General features: G+C 51.4%; 1 protein-coding gene across 2 annotated transcripts in view; it reads left to right on the top strand.

Moving 5' to 3' along the window:
- Positions 1-12,697, top strand: part of LOC121269395 (solute carrier family 15 member 4-like) — a 44,044-nt gene extending 31,347 nt beyond the window's left edge. For both annotated transcript variants that reach the window (XM_041173991.1, XM_041173990.1), the window contains exons 6-8: positions 1,395-1,553; positions 7,634-7,792; positions 12,234-12,697. In XM_041173991.1, the coding sequence (XP_041029925.1) occupies positions 1,395-1,553; positions 7,634-7,792; positions 12,234-12,430 (515 nt within the window). In that variant the 3' untranslated portion in view covers positions 12,431-12,697. The remainder of the gene's footprint in view (positions 1-1,394; positions 1,554-7,633; positions 7,793-12,233) is intronic.
- The last annotated feature ends 1,066 nt before the right edge of the window (positions 12,698-13,763 follow it).

The raw sequence follows: 13,763 nt of genomic DNA, 5'->3' as shown, positions 1-13,763 counted from the left end.
CTATTGGGATTTGTGAGTATCAATTTCCTTTTGTACGCTTGTCTGAGTGCCTTTCGCTGAGCTCCCCTGATAAGGTGGCATCAAAATTAAATGAATTTAGGCCGCATAGTTGACATGTCACGATTAGCTTTAGATATTACCTATAACCTCATGTTTGAACTGTAACCTCTAATTGGTTTCAGCAACAGACATGTATCCTTGAAGCAGACAAAACATGCAGTCTAAAGCACCTTATCTCCAGAATCTACAAGGCACAAGTCAGGAGTGTGATGGATACTCCCCACTTGCCTGGATGAGTGCAGCTCCCACAACACTCAAGAAGCTCGACACCGTCCAGGACAAAGCAGCCCCCCTTGATCGGGTCCCCATCCACAAACATTCACTCCCTCCACCACCGACTCACAGTAGCAGCAGTGTGTGTACCATCTACAAGATGTACTGCAGCAACTCACCAAGGCTCCTTAGACAGCACCTTCCAAATCCATGACCACTACCACTTAGGAGGACAAGGGCAGCAGATAGATGGGAACACCACCATCTGGAAGTTCCCCTCCACGTCACTCACTATCCTGACTTGGAAATATATCGGCCGTTCCTTCACTGTCGCTGGGTCAAAATCCTGGGTCTCCCTCCCTAACAGCGCTGTGGGTGTACCTACACCACAGGGACTGCAGCGGTTCAAGAAGGCAGCTCACCACCACCTTAGCTCAAGGGGTAATTAGGGATGGCTCAGCCAGCGAAGCCCACATCCCATGAAAGAATAAATTTCTAAGAGCTGGTATTGATAAGCTTTCAAAGAATTTGCTCTTCTAAGACATGCCTCAATGTAGGCCCATCCCTAAGATATCTTTGTGGGTTCTGAGACTCCTGGAAGAGAAGACTTGTAGTTGAGAATCCAGCCTAAGACTATGCTCCTTTAGTACTTAGAAATCTCTTTTAGTTGAGACTTTAAGCCAGCAATAAGTTTGAGGGAATCGGCTGACCTTACTGGGTGGAGGGGGGTGCGGGAGTGGGGGGGCGGGGGGGTGGGGGAGGTAAAGATAATAGAACCATTAACAATTCCTCCTTTAAGATGCGTCTCAAAACCTATCTATTTCACCAAGCTTTCTTGTCTGAGTATCGCTTTGCGGGCTCAGTGTCAAATTTCCCTTCCTTAATACCTCCTCTGTGAAGTGCCTTGGGGAATTTTTATTGTGTTAAAGGCGTTATATGAATGCGAGCTCTCCTTCTCACCATTGTACTCTGAGTCGACACAGACTCAATGGGCCGAAGGGACCTCTTCTGCACTGTGTGATTCTGTGGTTCTCTGTGATTCTGGGTCTTAGCGCAGCCCCCCCCCCCCCCACCCCAGCATTTCATCGCACGCTTTTTTTCCCTCCCTTCCTTTGTGACAGGTCTCCTGGAAAGCCAGCGTCTGACGCACATACACAACAACAACACAGTGAGTCAGCAGGTCGGGAATACAACATTCACTGCAGCTCGTCTCGCTGTGTGGTGGCAGGTACCTCAGTATCTGCTGATCGGGATCAGCGAGATATTTGCCAGCATCCCAGGTGAGAATGTCAGTGTCCTGTCAATTACATTGTTAAAGCTAAGGTGGTGGGCATTAATTGTCGTTGAGCATGTATAAATAGGGGACTTTCGCTTGAGACCTTCCGTGACCGGTGGGCCCCACGGGGGTCGGGAAGTGTCATCGCCTCTTGGAACGTTATTTTGGTTTAGCTAGCTAAGTTTCCGTTTACGCTCTTGTTTTAGTGACGGTACCCCACGGGGGCGGGGGGGGGAGCTGTCACCCCCTTTGATTATTCCTATTTGATCATCCATTCTTTTAAAAGAGGCTATAAGCAAGGGACATGTGCTTGAGGCCTCCCACAGCCAGTGGGCATCGCAGGAGTTGGAGTGCATCATCATCGTGGGGAATGATATTCTGGTTTGATTAGATAAGTTTCCTTTGATATGTTGTTTTTGTTACAGTGCCCCATCAGGGGCTGTCACACAATGTATTAGTTTATTTTATTCACCATTTATTTTATTTTGAAAGAGAATATAAATAGGGGACAGCTGGGACACTGGGCTGTGTGGGAGGAGAGTTGTGAGACTGAAAAAGTCAATAAACTCTTGCAATAAAGAACGCTCTGTGTCTTTGAAGAGGGTACTCCCTCCAATCCGGCAACTACCACACAGGCCAGTTGAAGAGGAGAAATTACAATCCCCGATCACACAGCGACCACAGAGACTTAGGTTTCCTTTAACCGGTTTTATTCAAGCATATACAAGGGAGCCGCAATCATCCCTAAGAATGAAGACCCGGCTCCCAGATTGATTACATTTCATTACTTTGGTACGTTTTCTTAATACACTGGAATACATCCAGTCGGTGACCGACACACCGGTCCCATGCTAACTCTATCCTATTGAGTACATAAACAGGTGATTTTGCTCACCAATTATCCTAAAGGATGCATACATAATTATATTATATCCAAACAAAATTAAAACTCGTACACAAAGACCTTGGTTCTCACAGCTCAAGACTGTTCGTGTTTCATCAAAGCCCCCTCTTTATACATTGTATGTCTTCCCACATCAAAGTTAAAACCACCTGCCCCTTCCTTATGTGAGAGGAGAGTACAGCTAATCTAACTGATGTCCTTTCTTGTGTCTCTATCCTGACTCTCAAGGCTGTGCAATGTTCATCTGGTAATCGTCAACTCTTAATATGCTGAGCAGCCATGTCCGCCTGGAGATTTTAAGTGTTCTTCAGTAAATTCTTAGTATTCTCTTTCAGCGTATTTAATTTTCCCCTAACAGTGTTGGTTTTGGCTTCTCCTGAGTCTTATTAACGAAGAAACTTGGCCTGCATCTCTACACTGGGCAGTCAGATTCAGGAGCCATGAGCATGTCAGTCGGCCTCTTGAGCCTGCTCCGCCATTCAATAAGATCACGGCTGAACCTTCTACCCCGAATCCCCTCTCTCGCCCCATCCCCATATCCCTCCATTCCTTCAGCGTCCAAAAATCTATCCATCTCTGTCTTGAAGACACTCAATGACCGAGCATTCACCACCCTCTGGAGCGGAGAATTTCAGAGTCACACCCCTGCGAGTGAAGAGGTTGCCCTCAACTCGATCCGAACTGGACCACCTCTTATCCTGAACCTGTACCTCCAGCCCCACCTCCCCCCACCCCACCCCACCCCCACCGGCTCCCCCTCGACCCTGTGTTTGGGATACCACAGGAAGGGGCGGCAGCCTGTGAGCGTCCACCTTGTCAAACCCTCTAGGACAGCGTTTCCCAAACCTTTTTCTCACGTGAGCCACCATACCTCGGACGCTGTGTGAACCCAGAGTGAAGATTTGTGAGGATGGGCGTTGTTGAATGCGGGAGGGTGGGGAGGGGAGGTGGTGGGGTGGGGGGTGGTGGGGGGTGGGGGGGCAGGGGGTGGGGGTTGGTGACAGGGAGGGGTGGTGGTGGGGGGGTGTGGGGGTAAGATCTTGATGAGGGGGGGACGTGGTAAAGAGGAATTAAGCAAGGAGCGAGGGGAGTTGATGGAATTCAGGGCCTCTCCATAGAAACCATCACCTCCCTAGCTTTTTTGCAGCAGCAGCAACTAAGTCTCGGGGAACAGTCCATTAGGCCGCTCCCATCAGCATAAAGAAAACACCAGCGTTTAAAGGGAACTGGCAGCTGCCACGAATCAGTCTAAGCTCCACATATCAGAGCTCGTGACACCAAAATCTGGCCTCGTGACCCCACTGGGGTCTCTCGAGCCAGAGCTGGGGAAACGCTGCTCTGAGAAGTACATACATTTCAATACAATTATGTCATCCTTCCATTCCCGAGTGAATATAGAGCCATTCCACTCAATCCTTCCTTATGGAACGCTTCTCCCATCCCAGGAATCGGCCCAACGAGCCTCCATTCCCACCTTCCTTTAAGTGTCACGTACACCATTGGTGACCAGAGATGAGTCCCATTAATAGCCTCTCCCGAGCCATCACAGGCCAGGCCTGCATTTATTGCCCATCCCTAATTGCCCCTGAGAACTGAGTGGCTTGCTAGGTCATTTCAGAGGGCGTTTAAGAGTCAAGCACATTGCTTGCTTCTTCTGGAGCAGACACATGTAGTGTTGACATGTAGGTAAGGATGGGAGATTTCCTTCATTAAAGGGCATTAGTGAACCAGATGGGGTTTTTACAACTTTTAATTCCAAATTGTTTTTTATTGAATTCAGATATCACCGCCCTCCGTGATGGGACTCAAACCCGAGTTCCCAAAGCGTTACCCCTGGGTCTCTGGATTACCAGCCCAGTGACAATACCACTACACCACTGCCTCCCCTAAGGTTCACTGATCGGGAGAATTGCAGCGGCTGGATGGGGTTACAGAGTTAGGGAGGGTTGTAGGGGCTGGAGGAGGTTACAGAGGTAGGGAGGTTGTAGGGGCTGGAGGAGGTTACAGAGATAGGGAGGGTTGTAGGTGCTGGAGGAGATTACAGAGATAGGAGGGTTGTAGGGGCTGGATGGGGTTACAGAGATAGGGAGGGTTGTAGGGGCTGGAGGATGTTACAGAGATAGGGAGGGTTGTAGGTGCTGGAGGAGTTACAGAGATAGGGAGGGTTGTAGGGGCTGGAGGAGGTTACAGAGATAGGGAGGGTTGTAGGGGCTGGAGGAGGTTACAGAGATAGGGAGGGTTGTAGGGGCTGGAAGAGGTTACAGAGATAGGGAGGGTTGTAGGGGCTGGAGGAGGTTACAGAGATAGGGAGGGGTGTAGGGGCTGGAGGAGGCTACAGAGATAGGGAGGGTTGTAGGGGCAGGAGGAGGTTACAGGGATAGGGAGGTTGTAGGGGCTGGATGGGGTTGCAGAGGTAGGGAGGGTTGTAGGGGCTGGAGGAAGTTACAGAAATGGGGAAGGTGCAAGCTATGGGATGACTTGAACATGAGGATGAGAATTTTAAACCTGTGGCACTGCTCGACCAGAGTCAGTGTCGGTCAGTGAGGGCAGGTGATTGGGGAACTGAACTTAAATTAAGATGCGGGCTGCAGAGTTTAGGTTAAGTCAGAACTTAATGCAGGATGGATGATGTGGACAGCCTGGAGTGCAGTGGAATGGTCCGTCTAGAGGCCGCTGAGACATGAATTAGGGTCAGAGATAGTTATTTCCAAGGATCTGTATAATTTGACTCTCTGAGGCACAGAACAATGCAGCTCAGGGTGGCCATTCTGCCCATCGAGCCCGGACCAGCTCTTTGAAAAATTTGTTCCAATTATTTCCACTCTCTTGCCCTTTCCCCGTGGCTCTGTAAGTTATTTTCCTATTCAGGGATCCATCTAATTTACTTTTTTGAATGTCTCCATTGAACCTGCTCCCACCTCCCTATCGGGCCCCAGATCACAACAGCCCGATGTGTAAAACAAATTCTCCTCCTGCCCCCCCTCCTCCTCCTCCTCTCCTGCCAACTGCCTCGAACCTGTGTCCCTCTGGCTCCCAACCCTCCTGCCATAAGAAACAGTTTCCCCACGATTGGCCCTATGGAAATGCTCCCTGATTTTTGAGCACCCTCGATTAAACCTCCTCTTAACCTCCCATTGCTTGAGGCAGAGCAATCCCAGCTTCTCCAGTCTCTGAACTGAGGTCCCTCGTTGCTGGTGCTTAAGAATATCGGAGCAAGGCTAGACCATTCAGCCCCTTGAGCCTTCTACCACTCGGTGGATCTCCCTATCTGCTCGAGGGACACGACTCTCGCCTTCCCCAGTCTTTCCACATGACTGAAGGACCTGGTATCTCACACTTCTCCAGCTTAAATTCCATTTTCCACTTTCTTGGCCACCTGACCAGTCCATCGATATCTCCCTTCGGTCTATAGCTTCCTTCCTCGCTGCCAACTACATGGCCAATTTATGTCTCATCTGCAAAACTTCTTAATTGTACCTACTCCAATTGACTCACCGTGTCGGTGCAGACTCGATGGGCCGAAGGGCCTCTTATGCACTGTGTGATTCTGAGGCTCCTTCGACAGCAGCCTCCAAACCCACGACCACTACCACTTAGAAGGACAAGGGAAGCAGATAGATGGGAACACCACCACCTAGAAGTCCCCCTCCGAGACACTCACCATCCTGACTTGGAAATATGTCGGCTGCTCCTTCACTGTCGCTGGGTCAAAATCCTGGAACTCCCTCCCTAACAGTGCTGTGGATGTACCTACACCACAGGGACTGCAGCGGTTCAAGGAGGCAGGGATGGGCAATAAATGCTGGGCCCAGCCAGCGAAGCCCACATCCTGTGAATGAATAAACAAATAATCATTGATATGCCACTGTGTGTTGGTGGTGGAGAGAATGGGTGGTAGATGCAGTGATCGGGTATCAATCAACCAGGGCTGCTTTATCCCGGACAGTGTTGAGCTTCTTGAGTGTTGTGGGAGCTGCACTCATCCAGGCAAGTGGGGAGTATCCCATCACACTCCTGACTTGTGCCTTGTAGATGGTGGACAGACTTTGGGGAGTCAGGAAGTGAGCTACTTGCCACAGGATTCCCAGCCTCTGACCTGCTCTTGTAGCCACAGTATTTATATAGCTAGACCAGTTCAGTTTCTGTTCAGTGGTAACCTTTGGGTTTTGATAGTGGGGGCTTCAGTGATGGTAATGCCATTCAATGTCAAGGGGAGATGGTCATTGCCTGGCACTTGTGTGGCATGAATGTTACTTGCCACTTGTCAGCCCAAAGCCTGGATATTGTCCAGGTCTTGCTGCATTTGGACATGGGGCTCCTTCAGTAACCGTGGAGTCGCGAATGGTGCTGAACATTGTGCAATCATCAGCGAACATCCCCACTTCTGAGCTAATGACGGACAGTCATTGATGAAGCAGCTGAAGATGGTTGGGCCTAGGACACTATCCTGAGGAACTCCTGCAGTGATGTCCTGGGGCTGAAATGACTGACCTCCAACAACCACAACCATCTTCCTTTGTGCTCGGTGTGACTCCAACTAGCAGAGATGTTTCCCCCTGATTCCCATTGACTCCAGTTTTACTAGGGCTCCTTGATGCCACACTCGGTCAAATGCTGCCTTGATGTCAAGGGCAGTCACTCTCACCTCACCTCGTGAGCTCAGCTCTTTAGTCCATGTTTGAACCAAGGCTGTAATGAGGTCAGGAGCTGAGTGGCCCTGGCAGAACCCAAACTGAGGGTCAGCGAGTAGGTGACTGCTGACTGGGTGCTGCTTGACAGCACCTTCCATCACTGCATCGATGATTGAGGGTGGACAGTAATGGGGGTACTTGGCTCTGAACAAGAGTCATACGGGACTCGAAACATTAACCCTGCTTTTCTCTCCACAGATACTATCCGACCTGCTGAGTTTTTCCAGCGTTTTCTGTTTTTGTTTAAGTAAAGTGGATTTGTCCAGCTTTTAGTGGACAATTGGTGGGTGTAGTTACGCCACAGGGACTGCTTCGGTTCAAGAAGGCGGCTGACCCACCACCTTCTCAAGGGGTAATTAGGGACGGGCAATAAATGCTGGGCCCAGCCAGCGACAGCCCACATCCCGCGGATGAATCACAAAATTGTTCTCTAGTGTGACCGTTTTCATTTTGTCTCTCAGTAAATTTTCTTGCTTTTCTCTTGGGAAGGTCTGGAGTTTGCCTACTCAGAGGCCCCTAAATCCATGCAGTGCGCCATAATGGGCCTCTTCTTCTTCTTCTCTGGGATTGGCTCCTTCATTGGCTCCGGGCTCTTGGATCTAGTATCCCTCCCTGCCATTGGTTGGCTGAATTGCCATCGAGATCACGGTGAGTTTTGGCACTGGGCAGCTCGGAGGGGAGGGGAGAGGGGAGGGCTGGAGGGAAGGTGGGGAGGGTAAGTGGGGGCATTGGGAAGCAGAAGAGAGGGGAAAGGATGGGGAAGGGATGAGACCAAGGGGGAGAGGAGGCAGGGAGTGTGTGTGGAGGGAGGGGCAGGGGGAAGAGAAGGGATGGATGGGGAGTGAGAGGGGCAGGGAGCGGACCAGAGGAGACAGAGATGGGGAGCAGAGCAGGAGGGGAAAGCGCTCTCTCAGTACTGACCCTCCGACAGGGCAGCACTCCCTCAGTACTGACCCTCCGACAGGGCAGCACTCCCTCAGTACTGACCCTCCGACAGGGCAGCACTCCCTCAGTACTGACCCTCCGACAGGGCAGCACTCCCTCAGTACTGACCCTCCGACAGGGCAGCACTCCCTCAGTACTGACCCTCCGACAGGGCAGCACTCCCTCAGTACTGACCCTCTGACAGTGCAGCACTCCCTCAGGACTGACACTCTGACAGTGCAGCACTCCCTCAGTACTGACCCTCCAACAGTGTAGCACTCCCTCAGTACTGACCCTCTGACAGTGCAGCACTCCCTCAGTACTGACCCTCTGACAGTGCAGCACTCCCTCAGTACTGACCCTCCGACAGGGCAGCACTCCCTCAGTACTGACCCTCTGACAGTGCAGCACTCCCTCAGTACTGACACTCTGACAGTGCAGCACTCCCTCAGTACTGACCCTCCAACAGTGTAGCACTCCCTCAGTACTGACCCTCTGACAGTGCAGCACTCCCTCAGTACTGACCCTCTGACAGTGCAGCACTCCCTCAGTACTGATCCTCTGACAGTGCAGCACTCCCTCAGTACTGACCCTCTGACAGTGCAGCACTCCCTCAGTACTGACCCTCTGACAGTGCAGCACTCCCTCAGTACTGACCCTCTGACAGTGCAGCACTCCCTCAGTGCTGACCCTCTGACAGCACAGCACTCCCTCAGTACTGACCCTCCGACACTGCAGCACTCCCTCAGTACTGACCTTCTGACAGTGCAGCACTCCCTCAGTGCTGACCCTCTGACAGCACAGCACTCCCTCAGTACTGAACCATCGGACACTGCAGCATTCCCTCAGTACTGGCAATAGGGAGTCCTGGCCTGAATTATGGATGTCAGGTCTCTACTGCGAGCCTTGAACAAAAGCTTCCTGACTCAAGAGGCCAGATGCTACCTCTCCCCCATCCCGTACCCTCCCCCACCACACAACCTCCCAGCACCACGCTGACAGGTACACACATGAGGGAGAAGAAGTAATAGAGAATCAATGGCCAATTTCAAAATTAGTAGGCAACACCAAATTAGGGTGGGGGTGGGGATGGGGGTGGGGTTGGGGGTGTGGGTGGAAGTGGGGATGGGGGTGGGGATGGGGGTGGGGGTGGGGGTGGGGGTGGGGGAGGGAGTGGGGTTGGGGGTGGGGGTGGGGGTGGGGGTGGGGGTGGGGGTGGACGTGCAATGCGGGTGGAATGTTTGCAAAGTCTGTCCAGAGAAATAACAATGGCCAAGAAAGGGGAAGCCATTAACGAGATTGCAGCGGGAGCAGACATTCGACAGCATTGATCGCCATGGGATGGTACATAACACTCGCAAGATCAACAGGGCCGCAAACTGCTTGGCTCACATGGGTCTGAATGGGCTGGAGGAACTTAGTGACGTTGAGATGCGGACAGACTCACCGTTAAACATCATAACCCGGCTAAATACGACCCTTAAATCATAAAAAGGCGAACAGGTTGCCTCTGGAGAGGCAGAATTGAAAGCTGGGGCACTGCAGTCAAACCTGTACATGAGCTTTGGGTAGACCACGCCTGGACCCACCGCACACAGCCCCGCTCTACATATTGAGGCTGCACACAGCCCCCCGCTGGGCATTTTTCAGTGTGGGGGGCAGGGGGAGTTGGGGGCTGGTAGGGCTGGTCGGTCTACCCCACCCCCACTTCCTGTCCACACCACCCCCTCCCCTCCCCCCTCCTCACCCCCCCAAGTCTTTCCCCGCCCACCATCCAACTTGCCTCCATAACAGGATAAGTGGGCGGGCACCACAATTAAGGGTCAACTGGCTTTGTTAACAAACTAATTGGACCCTTGGGGCAAGACTCACTGCCCGTGCACTGGCGGGGAGCCGTCGGGCGTGAGTGGGCTGTTAAAAAGTTCTTAAAGGGGAGGGAAGGGAGGCGGGGTTATTATATCTGGGGGCGTGCCCTTTGTGCATCGGGGGCAGACCCTCACACACCCCGCCCCCACCGTAGATAGTACCTTACCCTATATGCCCCCTCGCCTGCTCTCCAAAATATACCACCCTCGACCCACCCCACCCCCTAGCCCTTCCCGCCCCACCTCCCTAAGCTGGACAAACCCTCGCCGCCCAACGCCCAGGGCTTACCTAGGACAGGGCCTCTCTCTCTCTTGGGACCTGTCATAGCCCCGGCAGCGCCCACCAACGAGGCCTTGCCCTTGCCGGGATTGCTGGGTCCAATCGGGTCGGCCGGCCGGTCCCGAGGGCGGGACTCCCCCCCCCCCCCCCCCCCCCCCCCCCCACCCTCCCCCCACCACCCACGGCGAGGGGGAGTAAGCCCCCGCTGTTCAAGTGGGTCCGCGCCTGTGTAACGCGCAAGGCCATAGAGGCCTCGGAGGAGGAGGTGCACAAAAGGCTTCCAAGGTTGACTCCAGAAGTGAGGGGGTTACACCCATTCAGGAAAGCCTCAACAGGCTGTGGTCTTTTCATAGCCGGGAGCGAGAATGCTGAGGTGGTGGGGGGGGGGTGGTGGGTGGTGGAGGTGCAGGTGGTGACCTGAAAGAGATCTTGCAGGTTGTGAAAGGATTTCATTAGGGTCGGCGTAGAGAAGATGTTTACACTTGTCACGGGACCAGAACTGGGTCCCATAAATGTAAGGATCATAAATTCAATGAGGGATTCCGAAGGAACCTCTTCTTCACCCAGCGATGATTTGGCAGATGGTGTGTCCCGAGTGGACCAAATCCACTTGGTCAGGCTATCGCAATGGTTTTGCAATATGTATTTATTACCAGATGCCTGCACTGAAATCAGGACTTATAAGTCCGCCAAGACCTATTAGAGATTGTTAAAATTAAATTTAAATATTTATTAACAAAATAAAAGATTTCAAGCACATATAAGTCTACAATTACTTACTACTATAGCAAATCCTAAAATTCCTAACTGACCTGACTCCCAGTTACACACCCCCTTTAAGGCAACAGTCCAAAATAGTTTTTTTTTTGGTTTAAACAAAATCAGCAAGTTAACACAATGGCAGTGGAATTCCAAATGGCTTTTCCCCGACTTCACTTTCGTTATAGAGCAGATTCGTGCCTGAACGGCTGGAGGCTTCTTGAAGGCTGCTCCTGTTAGATCTTACATGGCTCTCTCTCACATAGCCTTTCCATCTCCATTATATATGTTTCACTCTCTTTAATGTGTAAATTCTATTGTTCCATATGCCTTTGAAACTGCATCTGCCTCATAACATAAAAACTTTCAATTTGCCAATAATGCCAGTAACCTTTGGGGAAAAATAAACACACTCCTTAGCCTTGCTTATCTGGCTATTTATAAACAGACTAAGATCCCTTCGAAATCCAAAGAACCCCTTCATTTATCCAAAAATGCAAATTCCCTTCATGCCTTATTAGGCCAGCTCATTGTTTACTCATTGGCACCTCAAGCACACTTCAACACCTAGCTTCTTTTGATGATTTCAAGCTTGCAGCCTACTGGAATCCAAAAGGAATGAAATCACACACAGGCAGAACCATCTACGCTCACACCCAATAAACCTACTTCACAATGAACCAGAAACATCGTATGAAAACTATTACGCTTTTGTCACAGGTGAGAAATGTGGAACTCGCCACCACAGGCAGCAGTTGAGGTGAATAGCATTGATGCTTTCAAGGGGAAGCTAGATAAACACATGAGGGAGAGAGCGATAGAAGGGGATGTTGATGGGGTGAGGTAAAGGTAAGGGGGTGGGGTGGAGGCTTGTGTGGAGCATTAAGCGCCAGCCCAGACCAGACAGCCTGTTTCTGATAATCTTTTGCTGGGTTTTTTTTTAACTGATTCATGGGATGTGGGCATCACTGGCTAGGCCAGCGTTTCTTACCCACCCCCTAATCCACCCTTGCTCAAGAGGGCATTCTTAAGAGTCAACCACGTTGCTGTGGACCTGGAGTCACATGTAGGCCCAGACCAGGTAAGGACGGCAGCGTTCCTGCCCTTAAAGGGGCACGAGTGAACCAGATGGGTTCCAGATTCATTCTAGATTAATCTCTCAAAGAGCCGAAGCAGGCGTAACGGGCCACCAACCCCCACCCCCTCCGCCTTCTGCTCTGTGCCACTCCATGACTGTTCTCTTCTTCCCCTGTCCTTTCAGGGAGTATCAACAATTGCCACATGGATTATTACTTCTACCTGCTGGCTGGCCTCCAGTGTGTGACTCTCCTGCTCTTCAGCTCGCTGACTGTGTGGTACGACAAGGGGCGTGACAAAGTCGGCAAGCGCTGCGTCTGGGGAAGCCAAGGGAAGGCAGGCCGCAGCTCCGAGACCACCCGGGGGGAGGGGAGGCCCTAGGTCCCGGTTTTACGGCCCGCGTCCGCCTCCCCTGACCCCGCCCAACATCCAGCCCGCAGGGGCGCGAGGAATAGGAGCAGGAGCAGAGTGCGCCGCCCATCGAACCTGCTCCGCCATTCGGTGGAACTGTGGCTGATTTGGCCTTAAACACCCGACCATCTCTCTCTCTCACACTCACACTCACACACACACACACACACACACACACACAGTCACACACACTCACACACATACACTCAACACACACACTCATGCACACACACTCACTCACACACACAGTCAAACAGACACACACACACACACACACACACACAGAGTCACACACACACACACAGTCACACACACACACTCACACACATACACTCAACACACACACTCATGCACACTCACGCACACACACTCACTCACACACACAGTCAAACAGACACTCACACACACACATACACACAGTCACACACACACACTCACACATATACACTCACACATACACTCACACACACCACTCACACACACCACTCACACACACAGTCACACACACAGTCACACACTCTCACTCACACACGCAGTCAAACAGACACACACACACACTCACACATACACACGTAGTCACACACACACTCACACACACACGCACACACACACACAGTCACACACACACACATGCAGTCACAAACACACTTACACACACAGTCAGACACACATGCACACACACACACACACACACACACACACACACTCACACACACACACACACATGCAGTCACACACACAAGCAATCACATACCCTCACACACAGACTCACACACATGCTCACACACACACACCCTCACACATATATACCCACACACGCAAACACAGTCACAAACACACACACACACACACACACACACACACACAGTCACACACACACACACGCACACATTCACACACACAATCACACACACACACACACAGACACACACACACCCTCACACATATGTACACACACACACACAACACACATACGCAGTCTCACACACACAACCTCATACACACACACACACACATAAACACACATGCAGTCACACACACACAACATTCAAATATACACACACACACACACTTACACACACACACTCACGCATACACACACACAAACACACTCACACATGCAGTCACACATGCAGTCACACACACACCCTCATACACATGCACACACACTCACACATACACACACACACATGCAGTCACACACAACACTCAAATACACACACACACACACTTTTACACATACACACTCACGCATACACACACACAAACACACACACACATGCAGTCACACACACACAATCAC

This window comes from Carcharodon carcharias, chromosome 24 (genome assembly GCF_017639515.1).
Source record: "Carcharodon carcharias isolate sCarCar2 chromosome 24, sCarCar2.pri, whole genome shotgun sequence".
In the NCBI taxonomy this organism is placed as follows: domain Eukaryota; kingdom Metazoa; phylum Chordata; class Chondrichthyes; order Lamniformes; family Lamnidae; genus Carcharodon; species Carcharodon carcharias.
Note: the sequence above shows the minus strand (reverse complement) of the source record. Positions and strands in the feature narration are given on the sequence as shown.